Raw genomic sequence first — 13,580 nt, 5'->3', positions numbered from 1 at the left:
CAAAATTTTGCAAGAAGAACTTGATACTCTCCCATTTTCATAAAAGAACATTGACAGTATTGTTACATATTTCATGATATTTCTATACCAAATTTACTTTATAAAGTTAGTAGGTAGACAAATGCTAAAGGGACATATATATACAAAGGTAAGTAGAAGGAAATAAATGATACAATATTAAAAATATTCTGTGGATTGCTTATTCTAAATGGTGATTATAAATTTAAAATTGAAAAAATTTGCTATTACCTTTACTCCATGATGACACTGATTTTTTTTTATTATTATTATTATTTTTTTACAGAGACAGAGAGTCAGAGAGAGGGATAGACAGGGACAGACAGACAGGAATGGAGAGAGATGAGAAGGATCAATCATTAGTTTTTTGTTGCAACACCTTAGTTGTTCATTGATTGCTTTCTCATATGTGCCTTGACCGTGGGGCTACAGCAGACCAAGTAACCCCTTGCTCGAGCCAGCAACCTTGGTTGGGTCCAAGCTGGTGAGCTTTGCTCAAACCAGATGAGCCCGCGCTCAAGCTGGTGACCTCAGGGTCTCGAACCTGGGCCCTCTGCATCCCAGTCCGACGCTCTATTCATTGTGCCACCACCTGGTTAGGCAACACTGATTAATTTTTTAACACTCATTATTCATCCACCTTGAAGGGTTTTCCCTCTGCTCTCAGAGCTGAGATATTAACAGTAGTTATCTCAGTTGTTTGTACATAAAAACAATAGGAACAATAACCTGGAATCTTAGATGCACAAAATTAATTTAGAAGAATAGTCCATTGATCTAAATGAAAAAGTAATCCAGAGAAATATGTAAACAGATTAACTAGAACTATAAATATTATTTTTTTGGAAAAGTTATCTTTAAAAAAAAACAATTAACATTTTTTTAAAGATATCCATGCTTCTTTAGTGTATTTATATCATTTGGTTTACACAAGTGACATTATTACAGCCTTTATGGTGGATAGTAACTGTCAGCTATCCACCATACAACAATTTTACCTATGTTACATGTTTTATCATGAATTTTCTTCAGAAATAAGAACTCTATACTTGTTTATTTAATATGTACTATTCTTTTGCTGATCTCACTGTTGTTGAAAAGGTTTGTTAAAAAATAAAGTATTATAAACAAAATAGTTTTTTTAAAAAACTGTTTTGAAATTATAGAATCAAAAGATAATTTTCTCTTTAACAAAATCACAGTTTTCAAGAGTATAGCATTTTCACAAAGTAAGTACAAGAAGAACCAAAAGTAACGATGAGCTTGAACCTACTAGGGCAGCATTGAAAGTTTAGAATCGTGTTGCTGTTTAGTGAGGCAAGTACAAAACAGGGTAATCAGAAGTAATGTAAACTATAAGATGATCATGTTCCAGTTTCACGAATGACAGATTAGAGACAGCTGGGTGCATTTCAAAGAATGTCATTGCCCATTTGGGATATGTGTATTATCAAAACCAGGAAAATGTAGCCTGACCAGGCGGTGGCACAGTGGATAGAGCGTCGGACTGGGATGCAGAGGACCCAGGTTCGAGACCCTGAGGTTGCCAACTTGAGCGTGGGCTCATCTGGTTTGAGCAAAAGCCCACCAGCTTGAACCCAAGGTCGCTGGCTTGAGCAAGGGGTTACTCGGTCTGCTGAAGGCCCACGGTCAAGGCACATATGAGAAAGTAATCAATGAACAACTAAGGTGTTGCAACGCGCAATGAAAAACTAATGATTGATGCTTCTCATCTCTCTCCGCTCCTGTCTGTCAGTCCCTGTCTATCCCTCTCTCTGATTCACTCTCTGTCTCTGTAAAAAAAAAAAAAAAAAAGACAAATAAAACCAGGAAAATGTAGGAGAATTATTGGGGGTTAGATATATTTAAGTTATTACAAAATTTCTAAGAAAGTTTTTCTGTCCCTTTATTTTTCTTCATATAAGCTATTCCTAAAAATGACTTTAAAAATACAAAAAAATAATAAGGACACAGATGGTAAATAGTGCCAACTACTTCGTACTGAAAATTAAATGTATTCGCATAAAAATATTAATCTGAGTAACAACAATGGAGAATTTTTCAATTTCCAATTCGTAAGAAAATTTCTGTTGGCTCAGTGATAGAGCATCAGCCCAGCATGTGGATGTCCTGGGTTTGATTCCCAGTCAGGGCACATAGGAGAAGCAACCATCTGCTTCTCCACCCTTCCCCTCATTTTCTTTCTCTCCCCACCCACCCCCTTGCAGCCATGGCTCTATCAAACGACCCAGGTGCTGAGGATGGCTCAGTGGAGCCTCCACCTCAGCACTAAAAATAGCTCAGTTGCAAGCATGGCCCCAGATGGGCAGAGCATTGGCCCCAGATGGGGGTTGCCAGGTGGATCCCAGTCGGGGTGCATGTGGGAATCTATCTCCCCTCCTCTCACTTGGAAAAGAAGAAAAAAAATTTTTTGCCAAAACATTCAAATCTTAGGGTATATACATGATTTGTTTTATAAAGTTATTTGGCTTTAAGAAAATTTTTTATGTATATGTATATATGTATGTCAAACAGTGACATTTAGAGAAAACATAAAACTAACTTGATTTGTTTTTAAAACAGTGACTTGGATATGTCGGAATTCCTAATTAATCCAAATGCAGGTCCTTGCCGCTATAATTTGATTGCTGTTTCCAACCACTATGGAGGAATGGGAGGAGGGCACTGTAAGTTGACAGTTTACTTTTTTACTAAAATCATAATGTTTGATAACTTCAGACTTTTTTCTTAAGATATTTATTACTTCTTACAGGGAAAATGTAGTATTTTAATAAATATTAATTAATGCATGAATCTGCTTTTGAATATTTTTTGACATCAGGAGTAGAGAACTGAGTTATTCAGACTCCTCAGTTTAAAGAATAGGAAGATTACTTGTCTATTCAGGGCTCCTGTTTTTCTCCATTCCCCTTCCCCCTTTATTTCTAGTTTGTTTAGCATATGTGCTCTTACAAATCTTGCATCATTGTTAAATTACATGATTGATACTATGCTATAAATCTCTTTTCTCTTAACACTTAAGATGTTTCCACATAGTCTGTTGTTTCTAAACACTCAGTACTTAAATATATCATTTAACTCTGTACTTCATGCTGAACATCCAAATTGCCTTTAACTTTCTACCACCATAAGAGTGACAAACTTTGTTTATGGTCCCCTTTGTGAGTTTCTTTGAGCTACACACTCAGAAGTGAGATTGCTGGGTCATGAATATATATGTACTGCCAGATGGCTCTCTGAGATGATTATACCAGTCTATACTATTCAGCTGGTAGATTTTTCTGTTGAACCATCTTTGCATTTCTGGGAAATCCTACTTATTTTTTGTATTTTTTATATGCCCAGTTGTATCGGTTAACTAATTTTATTTAGGATTGTTAAAATTAATTCATAAGTGAAATGTCTACCCTAATAAAACAGACGGGGATACTTTATCTGTTTCCTGAAACAGCTAGCATTGTAGAGGAATTAACTATTCTTGAAAGTCTTGTAGAATTAACGTGTAAAAATTCACCTACCTAGGCTTTACAACCTTAAACTTTTCTGTTTATGTTATGCATTTTGAAGTCTATTAGGTTTTTATTTTTCATAATGTACACATTGTAACATTTTATTTTTCTAAAAATATATCTGTATTTTCAATTTATTTGAGAATAATTGTTGATACATTCTTTGCTATATTTTTTCCTTTGCCTATTTGTTTTTACATTTATGTTGTCTGTCTCTTCCCTTGATTTCTTCTCTTCCCTTTTGATGTATTTTTCTTCTTGTTAATTTCTTCTTAATTGTTCTGTTGTTCCCTTCCCAACCTTTCCGTTTGAATGCTTCTTGCTTTCCATTTTTTCCCCCTCCTATTAAAGGCTGTAATAAAAGTTCTAAATTTCCCTCTTAATACTGCTTTATCATCACTGTCCCATAAAATTTGGAGTGTAGTATTTTCAGTTATGTGCTTTTCTAAATGCATGGTTTTTATAAAGCTCTTTTTTGTTGTTCTTTATTTTGTAATGGGCATTGTCTGTATTATAACGATCTATAGGAGTTTATTAAGGCCTCCATGTGGCTTAATAAATGGTCTGTTTCTTAATGTGTGTGTGCTTGAAAAACATTTTCTATTGAAACACAGAAGTCTGTATTTCTCTAATAGTTTAAGCTTGACAAATGTATTCAAATTATTACTGTCTCTGGTCATTTTTCATGTTTGTTCTGTTTTTTTGAGAGAGAGTTGTCAGGACTTCTACTGAAGTGCTGATTTACCTGTTTCTTCTAACAGTTTTATTAGTTGTATTGCATTGTTAGTTACATTTATGTTTATAATTGGTAGCTCTTTCTTCTCTATTGTTCCTTTTACCAGGGTTTGATACTCTTCATTTCCTTTTGTTGTTCTCAGAAGTACAAGTGTTAGTCTAGCTTTCTTTTGCTATCTTGTAGTTCACAAACTATGTCTGCCTTTTTTTTAGGATTTGTCTCCTATAAACCATATTATTAGATTTTGTCTTTTTATTCAGTCTAACAATGATTCTTTTAATTTGTGAGTGTAGCAATCATGAGTTCAGCTTGACAAACTTATAGCCCAAATAGGCTCTACCCAGAAGAACCATAAATTTGTTTTGTGAGAGCTAGGATTATTTAAGCAGGTAACTGGGGAATTTTGGCAACTTTGTTTTCTCAGTTACTAGGTAGTTTATACAAAGAATGAGATTGGAAAGGGGTCTTTTTTTTTTTTTAACTTAGGTGAAGCAAATCTTTAAAATTAATCACTTTTTACCTTTTTCTTGCTCTGTACCTTTATTAAAGACTGAATGAAGGCCCTGGCTGGTTGGCTCAGCGGTAGAGCGTTGGCCCAGCATGTGGAAGTCCCGGGTTCAGTTCCAGGCCAGGCCACACAGGAGAAGCGCCCATCTGCTTCTCCACCCTTCCCCCCCTCTTCTTTCTCTTTCTCTGTCTTCTTCTCCCGCAGTCAAGGCTCCATTGGAGCAAAGTTGGCCCAGGCCCTGAGGATGGCTCCATGGCCTCTGCCTCAGGCGCTAAAAAAAATGGCTCTGGTCTCAACTGGCAATGGCCCAGATGGGCAGAGCATCATCCCCTAATGGGCATGCCAGGTGGATCCCCGTCAGGCGCATGCAGGAGTCTGTCTCTCTGCCTCCTCGCTTCTCACTTCAGAAAAATACAAAAAAAGACTGAAAAGTATTCTGGTGTAAAAACCACTACATATTAGTGGAATAGTATTATTGGAAAAGCATTTGTCATAGAAAATTTAAATTACTGTTGAAGTTTCAGACAGATCTGTATTTGAATCTAACTCTGCTGCCTAACAGCTACGCTGTTGGACAAACTAAACTTTTCTTGATGCCTCACTTGCCCCATCTTTAAACTTCAAAGAATAACGATTATAATAGTTGCTTTATGAATAATGTATGCAAATTGCATGGCACTGTGCTTGGTACATGATAAATGTTAATTACCATTTATTGTCATTAATATTGTTCTCTGAATTTAAAAATCTGTTTGTCCCTAGAATGAAAGAATAATTACAAATTCATCTTATATGAAAAGTATTTTAGGCTTATAGATTGTGGGACATTATTCTAAAAACCTTTAATCAATAGAATCAGTTGAATGTGTAATAGATAGGCCTTATATAGATGATTATCATATGATTTTAATAGGTATTCAACACATAGACAATTTTAAGGTTTTAAAGGTTCCCCCTAGGAAACCATAAATCATTTTAGTTACAGAAGCAATTATATTTTTTCATTAGATACTGCTTTTGCAAAAAATAAAGATGATGGAAAATGGTACTACTTTGATGACAGTAGTGTCTCAACTGCATCTGAAGACCAGATTGTGGTAAGTGTGTCTTTTATTTTCTGAAAATTAAGGAATCTACTGTTTTTAAAAGGGCCCAATGGACCCTGTAGTCCCATTCTAGCAGCTCTAATAGCTAAGAGAGACTCACTATAATTTAAAGATGTAAAACTGTCCCCAAAGTAAAAATTTGTTTCTAAATTTACCTACTAACAGAAGTATAAATTGCAATGTGAAAATTTTCCTGGTAGTTTTCAACATGAAAACTGGAGTTTTGTAAGGAAAATAATAAATCATTTTATAATAAAATTTCCTATAGAAAATAAGGTCATACATTTCAGGACATTGACTATATACTTAAACTGAGAATGCTAAAATAGAAAAAAAAATCCTTTAAGGGCCTTGCCACATATACGATTTTTAAAGAAAAGTCTTATCCTTTATGTAATTTGTTAAACACTTAAATTCAAAATGTCAAAATTAGATAAAATGTAGATTTTTTAAAAAAAAATTTACTCTGTATTTGTTACTTTAATATTTTCTAAACAATAGAAAAATGTGGAAGTTCTATCTGTTCATACTTGCATCAGCCACAACCAGAGCCAAAATATGCTCCTTTGTTCTGCTTCCCATTAGAGCAGATTTTTATTGATGAAAAGATCACTAGTATATTGTAAGAAGAAAGTTAAGACTTGCCTGATAAGGGTTTATTTTTTTATGAATTTCACCTTCTTATAAACATACTTATTGATTACAATCTTACAGAGAGTGAGAAATACAGTATTTATTTATGTGATATTTCCTATACAGAAGTTTTCTGTGGATATGGAAAGTACTGACTGCTTTACTTTTTTTCTAAGTTTAAATTATATATTCCTTGAGGGAATAGACTAGCATTTCTTTAAGTTTATAATACTTTAAAATATCTCAACTTAAATTGTTCAACTTTATAAATAACCTCTGAGCTCATTTATTGGCATGGGTTTAATCTGGCATTGGATGAACAGATATAACATAATTCTGAATTATTTCTCTACAAATCTTTTAGTTTTTATCTGTATGTATGTATGTATGTATGTATATATACCTGTGTACATATAAATTATGTACTATTGCTTAACTTCTTATAGCTCGAGCAAAACAGACTTGAATTAATATTTTTTAAAATGTGTATATGCTGAAATTAACTACACTTCCAGTTTATATTTAGACTTTTAACTTCAAATCATATCTCTCACTTTTCAATTCTGTTCTCCTGTTTAATCTCCCAACCAAAACATCCTGAAATTGCCTACATCATCCTTTTTTTTTTTTTTTTTTAAGCAGGAGAGGGGGAGAGTGAATGGACAGATAGGAAGGGAAAGAGATGAGAAGCATCAACTCATAGTTGTGGCACTTTAGTAGTTCATTGATTGCTTTCTCATATGTGCCTTGACCATGGAGGGCTCCAGCTGAGCCAGTGACCCCTTGCCCAAGCCAGCAACCTTGGGCTTCAAACCAGCAACCATGGAGTCATGTCTGATCCTACGCTCAAGATGGTGAGCCCATGCTCAAGCCAACAACCTTGGGGTTTCAAACCTGAGTCCTCAGCGTCCCAGGCCTACACTCTATTCACTGCACTACCACCTGGTCAGCCGACATCATCCTTCAAAGTCTCTTTGACAACACTGCCTTAATCTTGCCTTCAGATAAACAAAAAATCTTGTTTATGTACAATATATGGATTAGATGTTACCTTGCTTCTTTATGTTTCTTCATTTAGTCAATAAGTATTTGAATACCTTCTACATTTAGGACTCTATTCTAAGCAAAGTTAAAAGACCCATAATCTGATTTCAAGAGGTTTACAATATAAAACTGACAGACAAGCAAATTAACAATTATATATAAGTACTATTAAATATCTTGGCTACATAGAAAGGAGACAGCTGTCTTATCAGATATGGAGTTAAAGGAGACCAGATCATGAAGGGAAGTTTGCATAGAGAAAGTAGTGTTTAACTAGAGTCTGCAAATGCAAGAGTAAATTAGACAAAAAAAAAACAAAATATACAAAGAGAACTACTGTACCTACAAAAGTAAGGAGGCATGGCAGAACATGACATTTTAGGGGAATGTCAAATAATTTGGTATCACTGAAAGGAAAGATTCTTGTTATGGATATGGGACAGAAATTAGCTAAATTTGGAACTCAGATCAAAAAAAGATGAAATTCTTCATTATTTAGACCTTTTTTTAAAGGCTATGAGAAGCACTGTGTGATTGTTGATCAATAGAAGAACATTAAATTTGCTTCTTAACAGCCTGACCTGTGGTGGCGCAGTGGATAAAGCGTTGACCTGGAAATGCTGAGGTCGCCGGTTCAAAACCCTGGGCTTGCCTGGTTAAGGCACATATGGGAGTTGATGCTTCCAGCTCCTCCCCCCGTCTCTCTCCTCTCTCTCTCCCTCTCTCTCTCTCTCCTCTCTAAAAATGAATAAATAAAATTAAAAAAAAAAAAAATTGGCTTCTTAACATTTGTCTGAGAACACTATAGAAGATAGATGGGAAGGCACTGAGGAAGGCAGAAAGGCCAGCTTCTGCCTCCAGCAGTAAGAAGGCTGTTGTGTAATTTAAGCAGAGCTTCTAAATTTACTATGTTGTACACCTGAAACTAATATAATATTGTATGTCAACTGTGATTGAAAAGCAAAAAGTATATATTAAAAGTAATAATAATAAAATTAAAGTAGTGGCATTAAGGGTACAGACAAGGGGCAAATAGATTTATATACTGGACAGAATTAAAAGGACCTGATTAAGATCAGATATAAGTGAAGATACAGATGTAGAGATAGAAAGAGGAAAAAGTTAAAGATGAGTCTTCACAATTCACCAAAATAGGAACTATAGGAAGAAAATTTGCTGTTGAAGTTTGAAGTACCTGTGTGATAGCTGGGTGGAAATTTTCCTTAGGTAATTGGACTAATAGGATTAGAGGTCAGGGTTGAGAACTGGCTTAAGTTATAAATTTGAGTTGTGGGTCTTAGGTAGCAGTTGAGCTATAGGTTGAATGAGTCACCTACTGAGAAGATACAGATTGAAAAAGAGCAATGGGCTAAGGACAAAACATGATTTTTTAAAAAGGCAGGACTTAATGAGCCCACAGAAAAGTCTGAAGAAGCCCTAGAGATAGAATATCTAAGGAAAAGTGATATCACAGAAGCTAAACATGGTTAGATTCAGGAAAGAGGAGTAGTAAAACATTAAATGCTACAGAGAGATCTACTAAGAGAACTTTTAAAAAGGCATTTATTTAATTTGTTTGTAGGAGGTTTTTGATCCTAGTGAAAACTAAAATGGTTAGGGCAACAGATGGTGATACTGAATTGAGTATGCAGGAGAGTGAATGATAAATATTAGACTGCCAGCCTGGCTGAGAGGAAGACTTTCGATGCCACAATGTCCGGTAGCTAAGGACTCATGAAAGATATACACAATGATGACTGATAAAGCAGTCGCCGTAAGACAATAGGAAAAGTTAGACTCTACAGGAAACATAGAATGATGTGATTTTTATTAGAGGGAAGCTCGTCTTTTCCTAGAGACAAGAGGGGAAAAGACATAGAATTCTATTTCATGTTAGAGTAACTAGGTTAATCTGTAATATAGTTGCATTTATTTATCTGTCCAACTAAAAAGAAAATAAAAATGTTAAACTTCTAGTGACCATTCTTCCTTTATAAGTAAAAGTTAGGTTTAATCAATTTCTGTAATGTCCATGATGTATGAGTTCTTTTCATTTGATTTATGCCATCACCAAAATTGGTTACCATCTAAAAATTCATACTATATTTAATGTTAGCTCTGAGAATTATAACCTTTTGAACATCCTTTGTTTGTTTTAACAGTCCAAAGCAGCATATGTACTCTTCTACCAGAGGCAGGACACTTTCAGTGGAACTGGCTTTTTCCCTCTGGACCGAGAAACTAAAGGTGCTTCCGCTGCCACAGGCATCCCGTTAGAAAGTGACGAAGATAGCAATGATAATGACAATGACATAGAAAACGAAAACTGTATGCACACTAACTGATGAAAGTCATAGAAGCCATAAAAGAAAAACTTTCCTGCTGGTGGTATCTATTGAAGTGAAGCTATCCACCACATTAAACAAAAGTCTGAGATGGGGAGTTTCAGATAACTGAATGTAAATCCTTGATCAGATTTTAACTTGTGCAGTACTTGAAGTGAAACACAATGAAAACTTTAACAGAAATTGTCTCTTAATACATTTACAGTCTTGTATTTACAAGCTAAATATATATAGGAAATCACAAATAAATCCCTTTTAAGTTTGCTGCTGTTTTGATGAATTATGTTTTCTTTAATTTTTTGGATGTGAGTTGATGACAAATGTTAAATTTGTGGATGTTGGTCATTTATTTTGCTCTAAGAATTATTGCAAGAAAACTGGCTGAACTTAGTTTTTGGATAATCTAGTTCATGTGTATTAGGCTACCACATATACTACTATGATATTTAGCTGCAGTATCAATGTGGCATAAATACTGCAGTAGTATTCTTGGAAAACCAAATTTTTCAACTATCCCTGGTAATCACTGTTGGCCTATTAAACCAAATTATGATACAAGAAACAATCTTTAAAAAGTTATTTCCTTTTGTAGTATCATTAAAAATCATCTTGCTGCTACTGTGGAAACAGGTTCTAGATTTCATACTCCATCTAAAGTCATTTCTCAGTTAAATGTAATTTTTACAGCTATTCGGATTTATTCCTTAGGCATTCAAATTCTTTTGGACTTGCTTTAAAATACATATCTTTAATCCAGTGTTGGTCCAAAATTTAAATTTTTACTGTCTGTTTTTCTCTACCCGTTTTTTAGTAATTTGGCAACTTTTAGCTCTCCTAATTATTGTAATATAAAAACAGACTTAATAGTACTCTGTATCCATAGTAATTACATCAAGCTTTGGAGGAGAAATTTTTTCATAAACTGGCCTTTACATCATTAATGGGCAGCTGGCTTTAAAGGTAGGTCTGTTAACTTTCTTTGTGTGTTCCTGATGGAATTCACCATAGCCTTACAGCTTTTCTCAGAAGGTAACTTGCTATAAGAGAATTGGCATTTGCATGTTTCAGAGTCAGAACCTGTACAGCATATGAAGCATACAAACCTTGAATTTGATTTTAGTTCACCACATTTAAGGATCCAGGATGGCAAAAATATGTGTGAACATTTGAAACATTTTTCATTTGCTGCTTTTTCCCTTTGATCTAGTTGAAAGAATGTATTGTCAATTGGCATACAATACTGCCTTTAATAGAAAATGTAAATGCGGGGGCACATTTCACATATCGACTACCTGAGAAATTGCTTTTGTGTCCCACTGTTATTAAAGCAAAAAGTATAATGTTCTTCACTTGAACTAATCAAATACAATAGATTATAAATTGTGTATTGTAAATAAAAGTTCACTCTGTGAGTGCACATTTTGGTAAATTATTTATTTATGTTAGCATTTAAAAGTTTTAAAGAAATGCATTTGACCAGGATAAATAAATGAGGTATGTTGATCATGGCTTGCTTTATACCTTGATATTAAAGCTGGTTTTTCATCCTGGTATTTTAAAAGCTGCTTTGGGTTTTCTTTTCTTTTTTTTCCCCTTTTTTTATTTTTTAATGTAAAACTAACCTCCTGCATGACAGAGGTTAAAATTTTGTCTGCACTTGAGTTCACCTGAGTTTACATTTGAAATGTGCATGTTTATTTATACAGATTTCAATAAAGCTATTCAAGGCCTTATTTAGTCTTCTATTTCTTACTCTGAATCTTTTGATAAATATCCCCTATTTTATGGGTAGATGAATATATGACAGATTATTGAGATACCATAAAGTTAAAAATGGAAAGGAAAGCATGTCAGGACAAAATGAAACCTACTGTTTAAGGACATGTTTTAAAGTTGATTTTTTTATTTAAGCATTGATTAAAACTATTTGCCTGCTAACCGAATCTTGAAAATAAACAAATATTACTGCAGTTACAGACCTTGCAGTCTCTGCCATCTGCCAACTAATAGACTATACTTCCGTTTTTCTGAGGCTTAAAGAAAAGCCAAAATTATCTTTTTCTAGCCCTAGATTCCAGAAACCATTCCTTCTTCATTCCTGTAATTTTCTATTCCTTTGGGAACAGCTGTGAAAACATGCAGTTAGGCTAACAATCAGAGACAGCAAGGTGCCCTAGGGCGAAAGCCCTGAGCAGATGCGAGTCCAGAGGTCTCTCTGACCCTGTACTGGAAACAGTGCATGCTGGGAACAGCAAAACAGCAGGGAAAGATTCAGCAACAGAAAATGTTTAGGCTCTCAGAAACAGATTAGGAGTCAGCATGTTCCTTGTCCTTTACTTCACCCCCTGAAAACTTCTGCTGCCTGCTTCCTTGAGTTATTTGTACTGGCTAATATCTGAGTAAGGCTGGGGACAGGGCTTCAGTCTTTTGATCTGCTGACCGGGACTGTTGCCTCCCCTCAGCCCTCGGTGCATTTTGTCTGGTCTTGGGGTAGTTTTTGTCGTTGCGACATAATTCCACTTAGAGAAGTGTGTTTTTCATTGGAAATGATGTTGTTAATGCTATTGAATTTGTCAAATTCAAATGACATTATCAGCTGTGATAAATAAGCTGTAAAAATCATGCAAAGGCTAATCTATTGTCTAAAGAAGATATTCATCAGTAATACAGGGTGGTAGAAATATATTCAGTCTAGAATTCTACTTCTAGCTTGCTACTAAGTAAGCATATGACTTTGAACTTGATCTCTCTGAGTCTGTTGTTACCTGTAAAATAATGATAACAGCAGTATTTATTGAGCACACACCGCAGATCAGGTAGTAAAGTGTTGTATGTATTATTTCATTTACTGCAATAGCTATGAGGTAGGACAGACAGAGATCTTCATTTTCCACAGGGAGAAACCAAGGTACAAAGCAGTTAAATGATACTCTCAAGTTTAAATGGTTACCATATAGTAGAGCCAATAATTCATCTCAGATGTAGGTACTACCCCCCACTGTTAATAGCCTCACAGGATTGTTGAGGGCTCAAATGAGCATGTATTTTATGGGAAGGTGCTTTGTGAACTACACTGCTCACAAAAATTAGGGGATCAGGGAACATGTAGTCATTCCAGTACTTTCAGCCTTTTTTTATAGTGCATTTTCATCAATGAAATAAAAGTTGGTTTTATATCTCATTTGCATAATAGAACAACTTTCTTTGACTTGTTTACTTTTCTGATGCTCTTGTTTAATTTTAAAAAATCACATGCGTTTTTTATTGCTTCATATTCATTTTGAAATATTTTCTAATTTTTGTGAGCAGTATATATGGCATACTCTTACTGATTTCAGTCTAAGTAGAAAGTCATCTGGAAGTCTAATAACTTACCTTCCAAAAGTATCTTCAGTTCAGTTTTGAGTATTGAATAAGAAAGAAACCAGCTGGAATATTGATTAACCTTTCCCTTTTAAAATTCAATTTATGTACATTTGTTACAGTTTAAATATTATATGATACCTTTCCCCTTACCTGTTCATCTAAATTAAGTGTACCCTTCTTTACATTTCCCCAGGTGCAACCCTCATTTTCAGGACTTTTCTTCACCAATACATTAGTTTTAATTAAATTCTATGAAAAAGCTGTAGCCTGATGTTTTATTTAAATGTCTTGCTT

At 34.6% G+C, this 13,580-nt stretch overlaps 1 protein-coding gene across 1 annotated transcript in view; it reads left to right on the top strand.

Moving 5' to 3' along the window:
- Positions 1–10,183, top strand: part of USP15 (ubiquitin specific peptidase 15) — a 164,152-nt gene extending 153,969 nt beyond the window's left edge. Inside the window, 3 exon segments of the mRNA XM_066369325.1 lie at positions 2,602–2,705; positions 5,801–5,889; positions 9,738–10,183. Coding sequence (XP_066225422.1) covers positions 2,602–2,705; positions 5,801–5,889; positions 9,738–9,920 — 376 coding nt within the window. The 3' untranslated portion in view covers positions 9,921–10,183.
- The last annotated feature ends 3,397 nt before the right edge of the window (positions 10,184–13,580 follow it).

Source organism: Saccopteryx leptura, chromosome 2 (assembly GCF_036850995.1).
Source record: "Saccopteryx leptura isolate mSacLep1 chromosome 2, mSacLep1_pri_phased_curated, whole genome shotgun sequence".
In the NCBI taxonomy this organism is placed as follows: domain Eukaryota; kingdom Metazoa; phylum Chordata; class Mammalia; order Chiroptera; family Emballonuridae; genus Saccopteryx; species Saccopteryx leptura.
The sequence above is the reverse complement of the archived record's forward strand: the minus strand, read 5'-3'. Positions and strand labels throughout refer to the sequence as shown.